This window comes from Enhydra lutris, unplaced genomic scaffold (genome assembly GCF_002288905.1).
Source record: "Enhydra lutris kenyoni isolate GAN:26980312 unplaced genomic scaffold, ASM228890v2 scaffoldscaffold49, whole genome shotgun sequence".
In the NCBI taxonomy this organism is placed as follows: domain Eukaryota; kingdom Metazoa; phylum Chordata; class Mammalia; order Carnivora; family Mustelidae; genus Enhydra; species Enhydra lutris.
Genome location: NW_019154133.1, coordinates 13,330,361 through 13,351,436, shown reverse-complemented (window position 1 = coordinate 13,351,436; position 21,076 = coordinate 13,330,361). Strand labels below are relative to the sequence as shown.

At 40.3% G+C, this 21,076-nt stretch overlaps 1 protein-coding gene across 5 annotated transcripts in view; it reads left to right on the top strand.

The window, feature by feature from the left end:
* Positions 1 to 21,076, top strand: part of LOC111156825 (sulfatase 1) — a 176,605-nt gene that overhangs the window by 79,720 nt on the left and 75,809 nt on the right. For all 5 annotated transcript variants that reach the window (XM_022517920.1, XM_022517919.1, XM_022517917.1 and 2 more), the window contains 2 exons: positions 13,664 to 13,736; positions 14,044 to 14,275. In XM_022517920.1, coding sequence (XP_022373628.1) covers positions 14,104 to 14,275 — 172 coding nt within the window. In that variant the 5' untranslated portion in view covers positions 13,664 to 13,736; positions 14,044 to 14,103. The remainder of the gene's footprint in view (positions 1 to 13,663; positions 13,737 to 14,043; positions 14,276 to 21,076) is intronic.

The window sequence follows — 21,076 nt, the reverse complement described above, 5'->3', positions numbered from 1 at the left end:
GTAATGTTGGTTTCAGAAGTAGAAGTTAGTGGTTCATCATGTACATATAACACCCAGTGCTCATCGTAACAGCTACCCTCCTTAATCCCCATGACCTATTTAGCCCATCCCCTACCCACCTCCCTCTAACAACCCTCAATTTGTTCTCTATTATTAAGAGTCTATATGGTTTGCTTCCTTCTCTCTTTTTCCCCCTTTCCATATGTTCATCTGGTTTGTTTCCTAAATTCAACATAAAAGTGAAATCACACAATATTTGTCTTTCTCTGACTCATTTTTTTTGCTTAGCCTAATACACTCTAGCTCCAATCATGTTGTTGCAAATGGCAAGATTTCATTCTTTTCGATGGCTGAGTAATATTCCATTGTATATACATATACCCTGTCTTCTTTATCCATTCACCAGTTGATGGACACTAGGACTCTTTCCATAGTTTGGTGATTGTTAATAATGCTGCTATAAGCATCAGGGTGCATGTACCCTTTCAATCTATATTTTTGTATCCTTTGGGTAAATACCTATTAGTGCAATTGCTGGATTGTTGAGTAGTTCTAATTTCAACTTTTTGAGAACCCTCCATACTGTTTTCCAGAGTGGTTGCACCAGTTTGCATTCCCACCAACAGTGTAAGAGAGTTCCCCTAAGAAAAATGTTTCTTAGAAGGAATGCTTCATCAAAATCTAGAGAGAAATCAATGACTAAATTTTCAAGGGATGACAAAAATCCAGCACTTGGATTATAACTCTTAGCCTGGATCTTCATCTTTCTTGTCTGACTTTATTCCCCAATAAAACTGATTAACAAGTTAATTATGTAAATTTTGGAAGATTTCTGAGTTGAATTTAGTCCAAGCACATAAGTAGTAGTACTAAGGAAATTATCCTTAGTGAATTTGGAAAGCATTGATTAGTAGTCTGGCAGTCAAAATTCCTTTGATCCAGAAAGGCATTGAGTATGCTGGCTTCTTATTTGTACAGCTACAACTGTATAGGATCTCTTGATCCAGTTCTTAGCCAAGAAATGGCCAAATTCAAAAATAACCCCTTCCACTGCTCTCCCATCTCTCTCCACGACACAAATATGTTTTTTTAAGAGGAGAAGATTTAGAAGTCAGATGGAAACCAACTTCAAATATTAAAACATTTGTTATAGAGAAGAATATAGAATTATTTTGTGTGGCTCAGTAGATTGGAACGTAAATAAACATTTAGAAGAGAGGAGGACAGGATTTTGTTCAATAAAAGGGAGAATTTTCTAAGCTTAGAAGCTGCCCTAAACCACACAGATGTTCTAGCGAGTTCTGTGTTACCTAGATGGGCATGTTTTCATTGATGCTCTAGGGAGGTTTTATTCGATAGTTAGAAGTTAATCTAGGTAAGCTTTAAGATCCCTTTGTCTTAGTCCATCTGAGCTGCTTTAACAAAAATAACATACTCTGGGGGGTTTAAATGACAAACGTTTATTTTTCACAATTCTGGAAGCTAAAAGTTCACGATCAGGGTGCTTGGCAGATTTGGTGTCTGGTAGAGCCTGCATTCTGGTTCACAGATAGTCATCTTCTCTGTCCTCAAAGGGAAGGGGGTGGGAGAACTCTCTGGGATCCCTTTTATGAGGATACCAAGCCCATGTGAGGGTTCTCTTATGACCTAAATAATTCCCAAAGGCCCCACCTCCTGATATCACCACATTAGGGGCTAGGATTTCAACATATGAATTTGAAGGGAGTACACAAACATTCAGTCTATAAACTTCAAACTAAGAGATTTTTACGTGTCCTCTAGATTTTGTCCTGCACATTAACTCCGTTTAGCACTGCTGCTAACCTCCTCTCTCATATACGATCAGGTGTGTGAAGCAGTGTTCCAATGAGGAATAGCACATTTTCTGTGTGTCAGGGTGTTGGGTTTTGCTAATTTCATAAACCAGTTCATGATCGTTTACATGTTTCGTTTTATGTCCTTTGCAAGGATCTAGAGCTGTATGCAGAAGATCCTGAAATGGCTCAGTTGGTTGGGCAACTGCCTTTGGCTCAGGTCATGATCCTGGAGTCCCAGGATCAAGTCCCACATGAGGCTCCCTGCTCGGCACGGAGTCTGCTTCTCCCTCTGACCTTCCCCCTCTCATATTCGTTCTCTCTCTCTCTCTCTCATTCTCTGCCTCCCAAATACATAAGTAAAATCTTAAAAAAAAAATCTAATCCTTTATATTTTCATCCTTGATTGAAACTAAATACAGTTGACTCTTGAACAACACAGGAGTCGGAGCTGATGTCCTCCTGCATAGTCAAAAATCTGAGTATAACTTTTGACTCCTCAAAAGCTTAACTACCAATAGCCTACTGTTGACCAGAAGTCTTACTGATAATGTAGTCAATTAACACATATGTTTTAGGTTATATGTATTATACACTGTATTCTTGCAATAAAGTAGGCTAAAAAAAAGAAAATGGTATTAAGAAAATCATAAGGAAAAGAAAATACATTTATGGTGCTGTATTTATTTTTTTTAAATCCATGTATAAGTGGACCCATGAGGTTCATACCCATGTTGTCCAGGAGTCATCTGCACAATTAGAAAATAGAAAATGGATCAGGAAAAAACAAGTAAAATCCCCAGAGAGCCTTGAGTTCTGGAGGTATTGTTAAACCATGGGCATTTACTCAGTAATTGTAAGAATCCAGTTCTACAAATGACGATCACTAATATTTTTAAGTTGTCTAATGCTGTTCTAGGACCCATTTTGATCATGTTTCACCATGGTGAGCCAGAAGAATGATGTACTAGAGATTCACAACTTTGCAAAGAATTTTCTAAATAATCCAAGCTCCTCACTATGCATAGTTGCAAATATTTGCTGTGCTTTGCCTATCTGTCCATCAGTGAAAGCTATTTTCTAGTTTCTCTTCCACTTTCATTTTAAATTTTATGTTATTTTATTTACATGCAATTAAGTAACATATAGTGTATTATTAGTTTCAGAGGTAGAGTTCAGTGATTCATCAGTTGTGTATAACACCCACTGCTCATCACATCACGTGCCCTTAATGCCCATCTCCCAGTGACCCCATGCCCCCCTCCCCTCCAACAACCCTCAGTTCTTTTCCTATGATTAAGAGTCTCTTTTGGTTTGGCTCCCACTTTGATTTCACCTTGTTTTATTTTTCCTTCCCTTCCCCTCTGCTCCTCTGTCCTGTTTCTTAATTTCTATATTCTCCTCCACTTGCATATGCCAATTTTATATATAAATATAAACCCCATTCAGCTAGCAGGGACCATTCTTTATTTTTTCTCTTAATTAATAAGTAAACGCTGTCTACCTTTGCATGCAGAATGTTTTGAGTAAGCTTACACGTATCATTGAAAATTGCTTTCTTTTTGAAGACTCAGATATGAAAATCAACCCAATCCTGTTGCATTATAATCTCTAATATCACATCAGGTTTTAATAAGCCTCCTTTTCGCAGCACACATGTGCTTAAAACTTCTTGGAAACCCAATCAGTAGAGAGAAGGGATTACTTTAGATTACTCTGAAATATGCATTGTTTGAAATGGCCTCTGGTGACCAGCTTTCATGAATGGCTGATTTTACTTGTGGGGCACATCATCTGGTTTAATTATATCAGCTTCTTTGTGTGACAAGTACTGTTCTTGTGTGTGCTGAGAAATGAAGGTTTAAAACAAAGTAGACCAGTTAGTGAGAAAGTAAATTCTGGAAGCAGCACTCCATCAAGTGTTTGTGATCTAGATGAAATCTAGGACTGGTCCAACTGTAAACATCTATTTATAGAGAACCTCTAGTGAAAATAACATAAATTTGCCTCAAACATCCACAGACAGAGATCTTAATTTTGGCCTTAGCAGGACAGTTACCTTACAAATATGACAAATAATAGTTTCAGATGATAATATGACTCAAAATTTTCATTCTAGAAATTCTTCAGCTTAAAAACATCATAAAGTTTACTCTTGTGTAACAAGAGAGCCAAACATGGGTTTTTATTAGCTACGATTTTTCTCAGCTTCTGTCCAGACAATAAGCTAAGACAGAAGGCCTATTTTAAGTTTCACGTTCCTACAGGGCTTTTGGTGCAAGCAGCATCATTTGAATCGGTAAATGTTAGTGAATTTATGGTCTTACAGTTCTCCCGCTGTGTCTCTTCATGTGCTGATCAATCTGAAGACCTTGATAAATATCTCTAGGTCCAGATAATGAGTTGAGGGTAGGTAGATGAATCTGAGTGGACAAGAATGCCATGTATCTGATGGACGTCAACAAGGGCAGACAATGTGCATTCATTATATGCTTAATGCATGCATTATGGCTAAGGTTACTAAATTAATTTGCCAAGATAGGCCTATTAGTTACTCAGTGTGTTCCCCTGTAATGGTATTTTCCACGATCACAGGCCTGAGTTTCACTTGAAACTTAAGTGCAGTTGCTCTTTTTACTTGATAAATACACAGCTGTGCTTGTTAGTGTTCGGAGGTAAGCGTACAACTAAAGGACAATCTAAGGCTCACGTAAGGATTTAGGTACATATAAAGCACTTGTTGAAGATGATTTTGTCATTAAAAAACTTGGAATAAGGAATAACATGGAGGACACGGGGAGATGGAGAGGAGAAGTGAGTTGGGGGAAATCAGAGGGGGAGACAAACCATGAGAGACTGCGGAGTCTGAGAAACAAATGGAGGGTTTTGGAAGGGAGGGGGTGGGGAGCTGGGTGAGCCTGGTGGTGGGTATTCAGGAGGGCACATATTGCATGGAGCACTGGGTGTGGTGCATAAACAATGAATTTTGGAACACTGAAAAAAAAATAAAATTTTTAGAAAAAAAGAAAGAAAAATAAATAAAATGTACAAAAGAAGATATTTTGCAGATTAAAATGTATTTGTTAATTTCAAAAAAAAAAGACTTGGAATTATATCTTTAGCCAGTAATACAAAGAAAACTCAAAATAGTATTTCCCAGCACAAATTGTGAAGGAGCGCTTTTGAAATATCAATACGTGAACTAATATGAATTTGTAGATTCCTTGAAAATGTCTCTGAGCAAAGGAGTTGACTTAAATATGAATGTCTGGTTTTTAAGAGGTTGTCCTGTAAGTAATATATTTGGTGCATGGGGGAAGAGGGCTGAGGGGGAGGGAGAGTCACCCTCCATATTTGCCCCTAAGTCTTTCGGAACTAGCATTGTTTTGAAATGCACATTCATCTTTCACACTCTGTTTCAAAGACTCCCTTTCTTGGTCATCACTCTGTGTGAGACCAGCAGAATCCCTCAGAAGGAACTTGTAACTCTAATCTGCTGTAGTGAAACGCTTAGAAAATGTTAACGAGCATTATATTGGTGGTGATCTTGATGGCATAGAAAGTAGGCCAGTGGAACTCTTTTGACTGTGGCTTAATTAATATTGTAAAGTCAGGTGTTCCTCTTTCCTCACACAGATTTTTTTTTAAGATTTTATTTATTTATTTGATAAACAGAGATTACAAGTAGAGAGGCAGACAGAGAGAGAGGAGGAAGCAGGCTCCCCACTGAGCAGAGAGCCCGATGTGGGGCTCGATCCCAGGACCCCGAGACCATGACCTGAGCCGAAGGCAGAGGCTTTAACCCACTGAGCCACACAGGCGCCCCTCGCACAGATTTTTTTAAAGATTTTACTTATTTATTTGTCAGAGAGAGCACACAAGCAGAGGGAGCAGCAGGCAGAGGGAGAAGCAGGCTAAGTAGGTAAGGAGGACCCCAATGCAGGACTTGATCCCAGGATCCTGGGATCATGACCTGAGCCAAAGGCAGACACTTCATCAACTGAGCCACCCAGGCATCCCTCCTCACATAGATTTTAACTACAAGAAAATATTTGGAGAAACACTTTTGAATATAAATATAGCATCTAATTTATTTTTTAAAAAGTATTTTCTTCAAGGGCACCTGGGTGGCTCAGTCTCTTAAGCGTCTGCCTTCAGCTCAGGTCGTGATCCTGGGGTCCTGGGATCAAGCCCCACACTGGGCTCCCTGCTCAGCGGGGAGCCTGCTTCTCCCTCTCCCTCTCCCCGTCCCCTGCTTGTGCTCTCTCTGTCAAATAAACAAGTAAATAATATCTTTAAAATATATATTTTTGGGGGGACACCTGGGTGGCACAGTCGGTTAAGCATTTGCCTTTGGTTCAGGTCATGATCCCAGAGTCCTGGGATCGAGTCCTGCATCAGGCTCCTTGCTCAGAGGGGAGCCTGCTTCTCCTTCTGTCTCCTGCTCTCCCTGCTCGTGTGCTCTCTCTCTCTCTCTCCCTCTGACAAATAAATAAATATTTTCTTCAACTAAATGTATTGCAAGAATTGTGGAACTTTAAATTCGTATTGAAGCAGATTCTGTACATCAGGGAAAGAAACTAAAATGAAACATGTTCCCCCCCAGGAATCGATAAATCTGTTAAAAGTACATTTTTAGCATCTAGGAATGGTTGAACTTTAAGTTACCCAGACTATGTTTCCTCATTACTTGAAATACATGTCCAAATGTATTTATATACATATTTTCAGTACTTGAGTGTACACAGCTGTGTGTGTATCTGGAGAGAGAAAACAAAGTAAATAAATAAGGTGCAGACGAAACCTGACGCTTCTGGCATAGACAGTAGTGCTCAGTAAGCACTTCCTCTGCTCCCCGAGATTTTCAGCCGCCTTGCACCTGGACAGAGTTGTGTGACAGTGACAGCCAATGAAATGTTAGATATGATCCGGGTCACTTCCATGTTGGAGGCTCGAAAAACTTGATTGCAAGATTCTCCAAGTTTGTTTGTTTGTTTGTTTGTTTTTCTGCCTCTCTTGGTCCACTGTTCTCACTGCCCCCCAGGCAATTAGTGATATTATTAGACCCTTCAGTCATTTCACAGTGTCTGCTTCAAGAACATCAGACCCTTGGGGCACCTGAGTGGCTTCAGTGGGTTGGGCCTCTGCCTTCGGCTCAGGTCATGATCTCAGGGTCCTGGGATCCAGCCCCACATCAAGCCCCGCATCGGGCTCTCTGCTCAGCGAGGAGCCTGCTTGCCGCTCCCTCTGCCTGCCTCTCTGCCTGCTTATGATCTCTCTCTCTCTGTCAAATAAATAAATAATCTTAAAAAATATATATATCAGATCCTTTTGGTTCCTTTCATAATTTTTAGACCACTTTGTTTTCCTTCATTTTGCTAATTCTTACTTGAAAGAAGCTGGACAAATCTTCGTCTTGGACTTCCGGCATTCTCGAAAATGCCCTTGGTGTAAAAATCACTTTTGTGTGATTTTAGTTCCTATCTCTGTGGGGCTGAGTCTCCAAAGTTCTTGCTATCGCCTCTCACTTCGTGCTTACCACTGCTCCTCCTGTCTATCCTCTTCCTCCCTGAGAAGACAGAGGGCAAATGTAGAAATCCTGCATTTATTTGTCTCTATCTTTATAATGCAACAGGCCATTGGGGGAAAAAACATCCAATATAGACACGAATGAATTAAAAACAAAATCTGTTCCTCTCCCTCACCATACCCCGGGACAACCAATGATAACAATTTGGTGAATAGATGAATTTTCAAGATTCCTTTCAATTTCAGGATTCATGTGTTGGCGGGAGAAACAGTAGAAAGGGAGAAAGGGAAGGAAAGCAAATATTGTTGGAGGAGGAGTTCTTCATTTAGCCCGGTATTTCCCCAAAGGTGCTCCAGGTCAGAGATGAACGCTTTCAGCTGTCTCTAGTTGTTGGAAGAGATTTATTATTACAGGGGTAAAAAATGTTACTGCACCAGAAGGAGACTGATGTCTATCTCCTTTGCTTGGAGTTGTAATAAATTAGATCAGGAAATATGCTTTCTGGGGATTAATGGTAGATGAACTTTGCCAGCTATGGGGTTTTTAAAAGAAGAAATTAGCTCCTTCTTGGTTTCCATATATTATAAAGAAGATAGCATGTCCTGAAGACTTCTCCTAAAGAAAAAAAGTAATGTATGGGAAACTTGAAAGCCAAAGGTAAGGGAAAGGGGCCATGTAAACAGACCCTTAGAAATGTGAGTATGTAGACTGGCCGTTGGCAAAGGGGGCCGGATGTTGGTACCAGTTTCTTGCTGGTATAATCCTATTTTACTTCACTCCTTGGATACACCAAGTGTGTTCTGGCTAAATTCAGCTTTGAAGAATTGTATAACGCTGGCCTAATCTCTCCTGCTGATTTGATTGCTTATGGTGTCCCTTTTTTTTTCTCTGCCTTAACTATGGGGTGGCATTGCTTTGTACTAGAAATAATTGCTTTGCCCCATCCCTGAGAGGTTTATTTCTGTGTTAAGTGGGTTGTTCTGATCCTGTCTCTAACATACTTTGTAGCGTGGGCATGCATTTGTAAAATTCTATGTCATCCTCAGATTAAAAAGAAAACAAACCAACAAATCACAAGGTGTCATCACTCAACAACCTCTTTGTACACTAGGCATTTATTTATTTATTTGTTTGTTTATTTTTAAGATTTTATTTCTTTATTTGACAGACAGAGATCACAAGTAGGCAGAGAGGCAGGCAGAGAGAGAGGAGGAAGCAGGCTCCCTACTGAGCAGAGAGCCCGATGCGGGGCTCGATCCCAGGACCCTGGGATCATGACCTGAGCCGAAGGCAGAGGCTTAACCCACTGAGCCACCCAGGTGCCCCTATACTAGGCATTTAGAACTTAGGACAGTTTCAGGGTTTTAAGGGACAAAACAGTGAATATGTTTGTGAATGGGGCCAGATCTGCAGCCTTAGAAGTAAAATTCTGGGCTTAACTATGCTGCTGGGTATATGCTAGGTCAGCAATTCTCAAAGCTTTGGGGCTCAAGATCCTTTTATATTATTAAAATTTATTGAAGATCCTCAAGAGCTTTTTATAATGTAGCTTATATCTACTGATAATTAGAAATTACAACAGAGCAGGGAGCCTGGGTAGCTCAAATGGTCAAGCGTCTGACTTCAGCTCAGGTCATGGTATTGGGCTGCTGGGACTGAGTCCTGCTTGGGGTTCCCTGCTCAACGGGGCATCTGCTTGTCCTTCTGCCTTTCTCCCCATTTGTATTCTCTCTCTCTCTCAAATAAATAAAATCTTTTTTTTTAAGATTTTATTTATTTATTTGACAGAGAAAGAGAGATGGTGAGAACAGGAGCACAAGCAGGGGAGTGGGAGAGGGAGAAGCAGGCTTTCCGGTGAGAAGGGAGCCTGATGTGAGGCTCGGTCCCAGGACCCTGGGATCATGACCTGAGCTGAAGGCAGACGCTTAACTGACTGAGCCATCCAGGCGCCTCAACACTATTTTATATTTTTACACATATTTATCTGAAGAGAAGAGAGCTGGATTCTTATATCTACTTCTGGATTTCATGTGTTGAAATATATTGTTTTGGTTGAAATAAAGTAATAAAATGCAGCCTCACATGGATAAGTAGTTGGAAAAGGAAAAGTATTTTAATGGCTTTTTCAGACACTTGTAGATCTCCTTTGATACTATGCCAAAACTTGACAAGTGGTGACTTCTTAAAGATTAGTTGTCCTAAGTAATCTGAAACCCCATCAATGAGCTTTCATACTCCGTTACATTAAAATCCAATGGTCATCTTGCACTTTGAAACTTTTTTGCTGATGTGTGATTCCGTAGCATTTTACTTGGTCATTTGAGAAATATTGGTTCACTGAATTATACAAACATGCTAAATTTGACACATTTCATTTTTTAATACCAAAAAATAACATTTGTTAATATCAACGTCAACGTCATTGAAAGGTTTTACATATTGAGAAGCTGTCAAGTTCATGGCAGCAGATCCAAGTTTTCCTAAATTCTGAGTTTAGCTTGGAAGCTAGATTTCTATCATTGGCAACAAATACAACAAATATTGTCAGCTGTTTTCCTTGAAATGACAGTCTCATTTCATTTATTCCTTAAGAGATGTCTGCCAAATACCCAAGTCCAAGTAATCCGTTCAAGTACAAATAGTGTTCCATGAGCCAAAAGCAGTGTCCCGAGGAACCTGTCACTCAGTCACACAAGTGCTGTTCCTCGACTATCCTCACACCTCCAGAGGCAACAAAGAGCTATACATGTATCTCCGGGCTCATAAAACAAAATTAAAAAGAAAAGATGTGTGTTCAAGGGTCAGGATTTAATACAATTAGTCATTTTACGGTTTCACCTTGAAAGAAACTGGCTTTTTTTAACTGTATGTGACGCTCCCTTTATTCAGACAAAAACGATTTTACCTACCAGTCCACAAAGTGAAAAAAGCGAATGTGTCAGTATTCTTATCAAAACAGTGTTGACCTTGTGGACTCTCCCTAGAAAGAATCTCAGGGACTCCACCAAAGTCCTAGGGGACACCTTGAGAACCACTGCAGTCGACAAAGCGTCTAGCTGCTAAGGCAACAAGGGTCTTGATTTCATGTGGGGTGTTGCTCACTGAGCATGTGTGAGCTAGACTTTTCCATCCCGTTGGCTTGAAGTCTCCCTGGTCTGTTGGTTTTTTTTTTTTTTTCCTTTTATATGTGACTTGAAACTTTTAATGTCACATTTATAGTTTGGCATGACTGCCCTAAACAAAGCCCTACAAACTTTCCACATCAACTGGCTATAGCTACCATTGGTGTTTTCATTTTAGGGCTTGAAGAAAAGGCGACTTGTATTGTGATCCTGATTCATGAATACAACACAGTTCCTCGAGCTCACTTGCCGCGTGTGAAAAAAGCCCCCTTTACCATTTCTCCCATTTTCTGCTCTTTCTCAGGACAAATTGTTAGTCTCTAAGGACACTTGTTGTCCACCACAAAGTATCTGATTTAAACATTGCATCCTTGTCTCCTTAGTCAAGTTCTGTATTTGTCTGTCAATTTTTTTCTTCTTCTTCTTTACTTCTTTCCCTTCTGGAGCTGGAAACCAGGCAGTGAGAGGATGACAAGTTTTAAAAGGTCATTTTTTGAATAAGGAATTGTCTGCGGGCAGGTTTTCCAGAGTGGTATGTTTTGTGTTTTAGTGAAGGGAGATGAGGTAAAGATAGCATGTTCCTGCTGGTCAGACCTGTCTGAAAGTCCAGGTTTCTGCACTACTTAATTTCTCCTCATTTACATATGTACTCCCTGAATCGATAATAAACTATGGCAAAAACAAAACAAAAAAAAAACACAAAAAACAAAATCTGTAGGCTTCTTATGAACCTTTAACTCTCCAAGGAAAGTCATATAGGAAAAAAGAAAAGTGTATCCACTTGGCTCTCCCCTTTCTTCATTAGGAAATCCTTTTCAATGTAGTTCAGTGTCGTTTACTCAAGGTACCATTAAGGCTAATTTTCTTTTTCCTAAAGGAAGAGACAAAGTAAATAAGATAAAAGAATAAGCAGTAATGTTGGTTGGGTTCCAGGGAATGTTATTAGCATCTTAATTGTGAAGACTTTTCAGTTTCGTGTGGGGTTGATTATTTAAACTCCCAGTGCTGTTGTTTGCACGACGCTGGGAGTCTGCCTGAACTTTCCTGGTCGCTACTGTCAGCAGAGGCTGGGTTATGACTAGAGTGGATCCAAGAGACTCCTGCTCGCTCTCTATTCACCCACCCTTGCAGGCTTTGAGAGGGGAGCAGACTCTTGCTACTTAGAGGACCGAGCTTCTAAGAAATTTCTGCACGTCACTGTTTAGCCTGATGATGTTTTGCGGGAGACAGCCATTGTTTGACTTCCTTCTTTCCCTCTCCTGTCTTTCTTGCTCGTATCAGTTTTCTCACGATTTGAAACAAATGCACAGAAACCAGTCAGTGCAGAACAATTGCTGGCTTTCAGTGTTCACCACGTACAGCAATCACTGAAATAACCCTGAGTTCTTACAAAAAAAAAAAAAAAAAATCCTTGTGTATTGACTTTCTCAGAGCCACAAGATCCATGGGAGGTGGTGGGTTTGATGTTCTGCCTTCCGAAAGCACTAGATTTTTGTTTAAAATCTATTTCCTATAGAGTGCATCTCCCTTCCTCTCCCTCTCCCTCTCTCTCTCTCTCAAAGTAATTACAGGCTGCAGAGTGAAAAGCATTAGAACTGTTTACAAAACAGCTCATAAAGTTTAAAATAATAGGGGTGTGTGTGTTTGTGTAAAACAAAATAATGTGTGTGGCTAGGGGGTAAATAGTCCACAGGCTTTCTTCTTTCTTCTCCCGCTGCCCTGCGTCACCCTCCAGAATTTAAGGCATGGAAATGAGCGGTGGAGTCCCTTTTCTTCTGCCTGGCGAGTCTCACACTTGATTCGCTACGCTTGTTTATCTGATGTCAGTTTATTGTTGCAATTCAAAATACAGACCCTCAGGTGTGTGGGGACAGAGTGGCTGACGAACCGGGCCACTATCTAATTAATTTTAGGGTGGCCTAAATTCCCATGCAGACATTCCCCTGTGACATCCAAAAGAAAGATTTTTTTTTTTTTAATGAGCCTTTTGCTATCAGAGGTCCAAGAGAAATGCTTTCAGCAGGTTAGTGCTCTAAAGTGAAAGGGGCATTCTTCCAACCCTTTCGGAAGTCTCGTCTTGGGCAGTTTTGCAAAGATTTCGCAGCACTCCCCTCCAGATCTGATTTATTTATTTATTTTAATGTGGAAGGGAAGACTGTACCCTCCGGCTTCAGAGCAATCAATCATTTTGCTTTGCAGGTTTAGATGTGCTGCGGCAAAACCCGTCTGCCGGCGGTGCAGCGCCAGGGCTCTGTGATAGCGAGGCTGGTGCTGACAGTTGAAGGAGGGCTCGGTCCCCTTAGGCGCTGGCACACTGAGGACACGGGCTGGACAGAGGGACAAGCCTCACCCGGAGGAAGCGCCCCTTCCCCTGGCGATTGATGGAGGACAGTTAGGAGCTTTTCGGGGGCTGGGCAAGGTTGCCCTCCCAGTCACCTACTATGAAGTCTTTGTCAGCAGAAAGAACTCTCCTGGGTAGTGAGTGACATAATGCAGATGACAAATGACAGCCTTGCAGTTGATTCTGCTTCATAAGTACTCAGTGTCTATGCAGGTGAGTCAGCGCGCCCTTAGCACACTCCCCTCGTGCCAGCCGCTCCCCAGATGCAAACACTCCCCAAACCCCCCCTGGTTTCGCAGGTGCTGCGGGCACTGCCTGGTCCAGCCTGAGTTTTCCTGGGGATGTTTCAAGGACTGTCAGAGTGTGAGCAGGGATGGGACCCATGTCACCACTTTAAGGAGCTGATTATGAAATGAAGATATATTTTGAGTGTTTTGTTAGCAGCTGTGAATATTGTTTTCTCCTGTTCCTCCCTTTTGGAGTATGGATTTTGTGTATATATATACACATATATATGTATATGTATATGTATATGTGTGTGTGTGTGTATATGTATACATGTATGTATATTTATATGTATATGTATGTATGTGTATATGTGTGTGCATATGTATATATGCATATATGTGTATGTGTATATGTGTGCATGTATATGCGTATGTATATGTGTGTATATGCGTGTGTATGTGTATATATGTGTGTGTATGTATATGTGTATGTTTATGTATATGTGTGTATATGTGTATGTATATGTGTATGCTGTTTCGAGAGACTTTCACACCAAAATCTATATCAAAACCCTTGACTGACATCTCCACCTTGACTGACATCTCCTTTGTTTCTTCTCCCCCTCTAGGACCCCATCTGCAGAAGTTCTGAAAACCTCTGAGTACAGAAATTGATTATTCAACCAGGATACCTAATTCAAGGTATTAGCTTTTGTCAGAAGACTTTTATATTTGAGCCCTGTGTTGGAAATTCTGTTTTGGCAATGCATTTTGAAATAGGAAAAGTTGGAAGGAGAAGAAAGGACAGAAGTGAATTTGCAAAATATTCAAGTGCTTACAAACCTCCCCAGCGCCTGGGAGGGTTTTGCCACATCTGACTCATGTGCAGCCCTCTCTCTAACAGTTCATGTGCCAGCTCTCACTTTGTTGTAGCCCTTTCTCTGCAACTGTGTTTGGGGTTTGGATGTCATTTTCATCTCTCCCTCTCGCTTTTGCTCTGACTGCCCAGACCTGCAGAAACCAGGAGGCTGAGACATTCTGTTGGTTTCGTGACATTGGACCAAACACAATGAAGTATACTTGCTGGGCTCTGGTTCTGGCTGTCCTGGGCACAGAGCTGCTGGGGAGCCTCTGTTCGACCGTCAGATCCCAGAGGTTCAGAGGACGGATACAGCAGGAGCGAAAGAACATCCGACCCAACATTATTCTTGTGCTCACTGATGATCAAGACGTGGAGCTGGGTGAGACACTGGGTTTTGCACTTGTTAGTCTTTTTTTGTGCAAATAATGTGCTGACCTTTCGCCTGATCAGTAACACTGAGTGAACATTGGCGGGGGCGGGGGTTGGTCCTTGACTAGAGGGTCTTAACCAGCAACCTGAGTTTATAAAATGAACTTGTATTGATTATAAGGCTTTGGGTTTTTATTTCAACATGACTTGTCTGGTCTTAAGTGTTCGAAACTGTCTGGGGAGGGTCCTAGAGTAAACGGAGAGAGAGAAAAAGAGCAAGCACGGGTACTATAGAAGTCAAGGATTCGATTATGCACCTTGGGTTCTCTTGATCAAGAAGTGTTTTATATATTTGGGCAAAATTGTTTCCAAGAGCATGAGCTTATGGCTGTAATTCTATGCCGTGTATGTGAACACACAGATACTATTACTCTCTTCTGTTATTATTATTCAAGTGAATAATATGTTCAGAGCTTGTGATAATTGCTAGGTAATTAAAAGTTACAGTATTCTATGTGTCTCCTGGTGGTAATTCACTACTACCACCCTGGAGATGAGGCTTTTCTGAAGAATTAGCTATCGTGTGTTCATTCCAGAACGCTTGGAGAGCCTGCCAAATTCTGGCCGTTCCAGCAGAGCTGCTGAACCATCTGATTCCGTTTCTTATCTTCTCACTTTCTTTAATGGCCCAGCTCTATGGTCTTGTCTGTAAATCTAGGTATGACTTTTCACAGGACTTTAGGACGCATAAGAGGCTCGTCCTTACAGATTGTCACCAGCACTCGTTTTCAGCCCTAGAACTGAACTTGGACTTAGTGCTAGCAGAGCAACTGGGCTTCCTTACAGAGCTCTGCAGGCCAGGGTTGTTGAGGAGCAAACCCCCCCCCCATACTGGAACATGGTCTCCATGGAGGAGGACTTCAATTTCCAGTTTGATACCAAGTCATGGAATCCCAATGGAGTTAACCCCTTGGGTTATGCTGGAAGCTTGTGCAGTAAAACCCAGCAGCAGGTAATGATTGTTGAAGTTGCTTTGCAGAGTCTGCTGTCTCTCACTTCACTTTTTAAAGAAGAGTATTGGGGCTCCTGTGTGGCTCAGTGGGTTCAAGCCTCTGCCTTCGGCTCAGGTCATGATCCCAGAGTCCTGGGATCGAGCCCCGCATCGGGCTCTCTGCTCAGCAGGGAGCCTGCTTCCTCCTCTCTCTCTGCCTGCCTCTCTGCCTACTTGTGATCTCTGTCTGTCAAATAAATAAATAAAATATTTTAAAAATAAATAAATAAATAAATAAATAAAAATAAAGAAGAGTATTGATTTTCAGGCAACATGCCCAGGTGAAGCCTCGGAGGTGTGACTTTAGTATGAATGTGGCTTGTACTTTAAGTTTTCGCTTACCTATAGAGCAAGTAAAATGAGGTGAACGCATTTGATTTCACCTTCCTTAACAGCCCTCAAATCCATCCCTTTCATTACAGCCAAGATCTCCAGACCATTCTCTTTTCTCTAGTGCTTCCCTAACCGATTAGTCAGTCCCCTGACCTACCTGTCTCCCGTAGTCTTGGTGCCTCTTGCCTATTCTTCACTCCATGATTGGAGTTATCATGCCAGTATCTGATCAGGTCTGCTCTGCTTAAAACTCACCATGGTTTCCCATTGGCAAGAGGATTAAGCAACTCTCCTCCATAGCAAATGAGCTCTGGACCATCTGGCCGCTGCCCATTTTTATGAGGCTCTTCCTTTTCCCCCACTTTTGCTCAGTGCTTCATGGAAATAACTCATGCCTCCTTGAAGGTGTCTGGTGGTTTCATCTCCCTCACCTACATTTCATGACTTTGTACGTCTTGTCTCCTCTGTCTTTCCCCTCCCTCTCTCTCCACCTGGAGAAGCCCTACCTATTCATGATCCAATTCAAATGCCTTGCCCTCGGGGGTCTTTCTTCACCAAAACCATTCTCCCCTCCAGCAGGGTAGATGGAACTTTCCTTTGTACCACCTTGGACATGCCTCCAGCGTGGCCCTTAATCCATCATGTATTTCCATACTTGTCTCTTCCACTAGCCTGCGAGCAAGGTAGTGTTTTACTGGGACCATGCAGGAAATACAGTAAGTGCTGAATAGATTCCAAGTGGACCAATGGGGGCCTGAGAATGCTAAAAAAAATTCTCAGAAGTGAATACAGGTATCTGTCGTAGTCTACCTCTTCAATATACAGTCCTCGTCTTTAAAATAAATTAAGGACTCATTTGACAATTTTTTTAACAGATTTCAAAATTTCAGCCTTTAGTTTCACCCTATAATTAGTTAATTTATCCAGCAAATATTTCCCGAGCAAATATTTCACTAAGTGGAAGCATATGGGTATAATAGACACAACTCGTAGCCCAGGTTCTATCAACCCAGTTGTTTCCTATGTATTTGTCTCTACCTCCTTCTTGATTTTCTTTTTTTTTTTTTAAGATTATTTATTTATTTATTTGACAGACAGAGATCACAAGTAGGCAGAGAGGCAAGCAGAGAGAGAGAGAGAGAGGAGGAAGCAGGCTCCCCGCTGAGCAGAGAGCCCAATGCGGGGCTTGATCCCAGGACCCTGGGATCATGACCTGAGCCGAAGGCAGAGTCTTTAACCCACTGAGCCACCCAGGCGCCCCTCCTTCTTGATTTTCTAGCCAGATACAATGCTAAGCATTCATTCATTTACTCTTCCCAATAATTCTGTGAAGTAGCTGCTCTTACTCTCTTTAATTAGCACATAAATAAAATGAGGCTTAGAGAAGTCATGTAGGCTGTGATGAACTAGTCGATGGTGAAACTAGGACCAAGTAATGTAGGACTAACATTTAACCATGATGCTTTCCATCAGTCCTTCAACTAATATTTATTGAGGACTTCCTAAAAGCAAGCCGTAAATGCATAGTGATATTTTAGGTTCTGAAAGAGAGATAACAGAAGGTCTTATTAGGTCTTATTATCTTAATAGGTCTTATTAGCTCATTGGCAGAACATAATGATGAACCACAGTGAACTGTGGGGTAGACTTTAGAAAAAGACCTCCTTTCTCTACCTTAACAACTATGCTCTTGGTAGTGGACACTGCCTGATGGAGACTTTCACCTAGACTTCTGTAATGTTCTCATAATCCTTCTTGAGCCAAACTGCTCTAGACTTGACTTGGGTTTTTTTGTTTCTTTATTTTGGCCATCCTTAGACCATTTTTAAGTGTGCAGGTAGTAGTATTAAGTACATTCACATTGTTTTGCAACCGTTTTCCAGAACTCTCCACCTTACAAAATTAAAATTCTATATTCATTAAACAATAACTCTATGCCCTGGTAACCATCATTCTACTGGACAAATTCATAGAGATGAATTTGACTGCTGTAGGTACATCATATAAGTGGAATTAAACCACTTATGACAAAGACAAAGTATTTGTCTTTTTGTGACTGACTTGTTTCACTTAGCCTAATACCAGTCCTCAAGGCTCATTGCTGCTATAGCCTGTATCAGAATTTCCTTCTTTTAAATGCTGGATAATAGCCATTGTATGTATATACCACATTTTGTTTATCCATTCATCTGTTAATAGAAGCTTGGGTTTCTTCTACTTTTTGATTATTGGAAATCTATGTAAATAATGCTACTATGACCATAGGTATTTAAATACTTCCTTAAGTACCTGTTTTCAATGCTTTGGAATAAATACCCAGAAATGGATCATTTAATAACTCGATTTCAACTTTTTGAGGAGCCTCCATCCTGTTTACCATAACAACCACACCATTTTACACTCCCCCCAACAGTGCACAAGGGCCCCAATTTCTCCACATCCTTGCCAACATGTGTTATTTTCTGGCGTTTTGTTTCTTGTTTTTGTAATACCCATCCTAATGGGTATGAGCTGGTATCTCATTGTGGTTTTCATATGACTGGGTTTTGCTTTGTTTTTGTTTTATTTTATTTTATTTTTACTTACATGTTGCTTTGCTTGCCAGATGCTTACATAGAATAGAATCACAAAACTATTTGCACCTGTCATACTGCAGGCAATTTTGGCTACTATACCTCGAGAAAGATATAACCGACTTAGGAAAGGCTTAGAAGAACAATGATAAAAATTGTAATAGAATGCTTTTCTTTGGGGGAAAGAAGGAAACTATTCTACTTCTTTGTCTGGGAAGACAAAGGCTGAGAAGGCTTATAATGGGAGTTTATGAAATCAAGCTCGGAAAGAAAGCTCTTACTCAGTAGGAATGGGGGCCACTCCCTCAACTTTGTCTGAGGACAAACAAAATAAACTAGTACTTTGTGAAGGGAGTAAGACACATAAGGAATTCATTAATAAAAGTGCTAGAACCTTGTATGTTATCTTTTTCCAAAGAACACTCGTTCTCATTATTACGCTTGTTTTCATCCCACCCAAGTTGGGTGGATAGGACAAAGATCATTATCCCAGGAGAAAAGTTAATCTATGAAAAGATGACATGACTTAACCACTGGTCCCCTAATGTCTGGATTTACTTTTTGCACAATTTATGCAGTAACTTAGGTCGTGTCTGTACCTGTAAGTAGTTCAGGTTTTTAGACTATATTAATAGGTGAAAGATTTACACTTTCTTTTAAGCTAGAAAAACACACATGGACATGATCAACATGAAGTTGGGATGATGGTTTCTTCTGGAGAAGGAGGAGTAACCAAGAATATCAATGATAATTCCACATTTTGCCTTAAAACTTGAAAACAATAACTGAAGCAATTATCATCAAATATTAAACTTTTTTAAAAGCTTAAGAGCTTGACATTTAAAAATATTAAAGCTAGGAATGCCTTGCTGCATCCCAAAGGTTTTGAAGAGTTGTGTTTTCATTTTCATTTGTTTCCATGAATTTTTTAAATTCTTTAATTTCCTTGTTGAGCCATTCATTCTTTAGTAGGATGCTCTTTAGTCTCCATGTATTTGAGTTCTTTCCAAATTTTCTCTTGCAATTGAGTTCAAATTTCAAAGCACTGTGGTCTGAAAATCTGCAGGGAATGATCCCAATCTTTTGATACTGGTTGAGACCTGATTTTTGACCTAGTATGTGATATATGTGTGTGTACATATATGTGTGTGTACACACACACGCACAATGGAATATTACTCAACCCTCAAAAAAATGAAATCTTACCATTTCCAATGACGTGGATGGAACTAGAGAGTATTATGCTAAAAGAAATAAGTTAATCAGAGAAATTATCATATGATATCACTCATATCTAGAATTTAAGGAACAAAACAGAAGATCATAGAGGAAGAGAGGGAAAGATAAAACAAGACAAAATCAGAGAGGGAGAGAAACCATAAGAGACTCTTCATCATAGAAAACAAACTGAGGGTTGCTGGAGGGGATGGGGTGGGGGGATGGGGAACTGGGTGATAGACATTAAGGAGGGCATGGGATGAAATGAGCACTGGGTATTATATGTAAGACTGATGAATCACTGCCCTCTACATCTGAAACTAATAATACATTATATGTTAATTAATTGAATTTAAATTTTTAAAAAGAAAAAAAAAGGAAAGATCCAGTAAAAATAAATAAATAAATAAACCTCTTTAAAGAGAAAGAAATAAAAAATAAAAATATTAAAGCTTAGAGACACATTATTTTAGTATTTTCCTGCACTTAGGTATTTTATAAATCAAAAAGAACAAAATCAAAATGCTCGTGGAACTCGGTGGACTTCCTAAGACTAGAGTCAAAGAAATTAAGCTCTAAATCTTTCCAAAAGTGTCCCTTGGTGCCCCTCTGAGGAGTGAACTGTGGAGCTGATCTGACTCAATGTGGCATTTATTAAATTCTTAGGAAACTGAGTTGATGCTAACGTCTCAGTAATGCTGGCCCATTGCTTCTTTCAGATCATATGTGGATTTAAGAACTCACAAATACGTGAAAATACTGTCTTTAAATCAGAGGTCACAATTGGGATCTATAGTCCTGAGCTAGCCCACAGATGTGTTTTGCTTGACCAGTGTATTGTTTTTAATTAAGACATTTTAAAAATCAGATGATTTCTTGTTTAAAAAAAATTTCAGATTATGACTTTTCGTGAAAATCCAGAAACAGGAGAGCAGAGCTCGCATTCCCATGAGACAGCAATCAGGTATATGCTTGAAGAGTAATCAAACTGCCCCACTAGGTGGAGCTAGTCCTCAGGTCATCATGGTCCCCACCACTCTCCATTGCTCCCCAAGATTTCGGCCAAGGAGCCATTTACCATCCGCCCATACTGCTGTTTTTCTCATTGTCGGGGAAATCTCTATACACCCACATCTCTACCAAATGTCAAAAACAGAAAAGATGAAAGTTCCCTGATTTTTCTTACACCTGGCTGTCTTCACTTGCCTACCTCTCTATCCAACCCTGTAGACATTTTCAGTCCATTTCCCTGAGAAACTAGTCTCCTCTTTTGCTCTTTGGGGGAAAAATAGTAATGAGTCTTAGTTACCTGGAGACATTCCAGATGGACTTATTATCGCTTTTTGGTCCCTTCTTCCCCAATCTCGTTTCTTCCCTTGGGCTTTTGCTGAAATTTCTAGGTTTTTTTTCCACCCACCCCATGGTTTTGGTAAAAAACGTGTACTCTTCTATCATGTTACTTTTTTCTTATGCTTTCAGAATTAAAATATTCAACAGATCAATATAGCTATTTTTAATATTGGAAATATCACCGTTTAGGGTTTCATATTTTACTGTAAAGATAACTATGGGTGTGAGAAGTTAGCAATAGAATATAGAGGACTTAGTACAGACCATTTACATACTTAAAGCATTA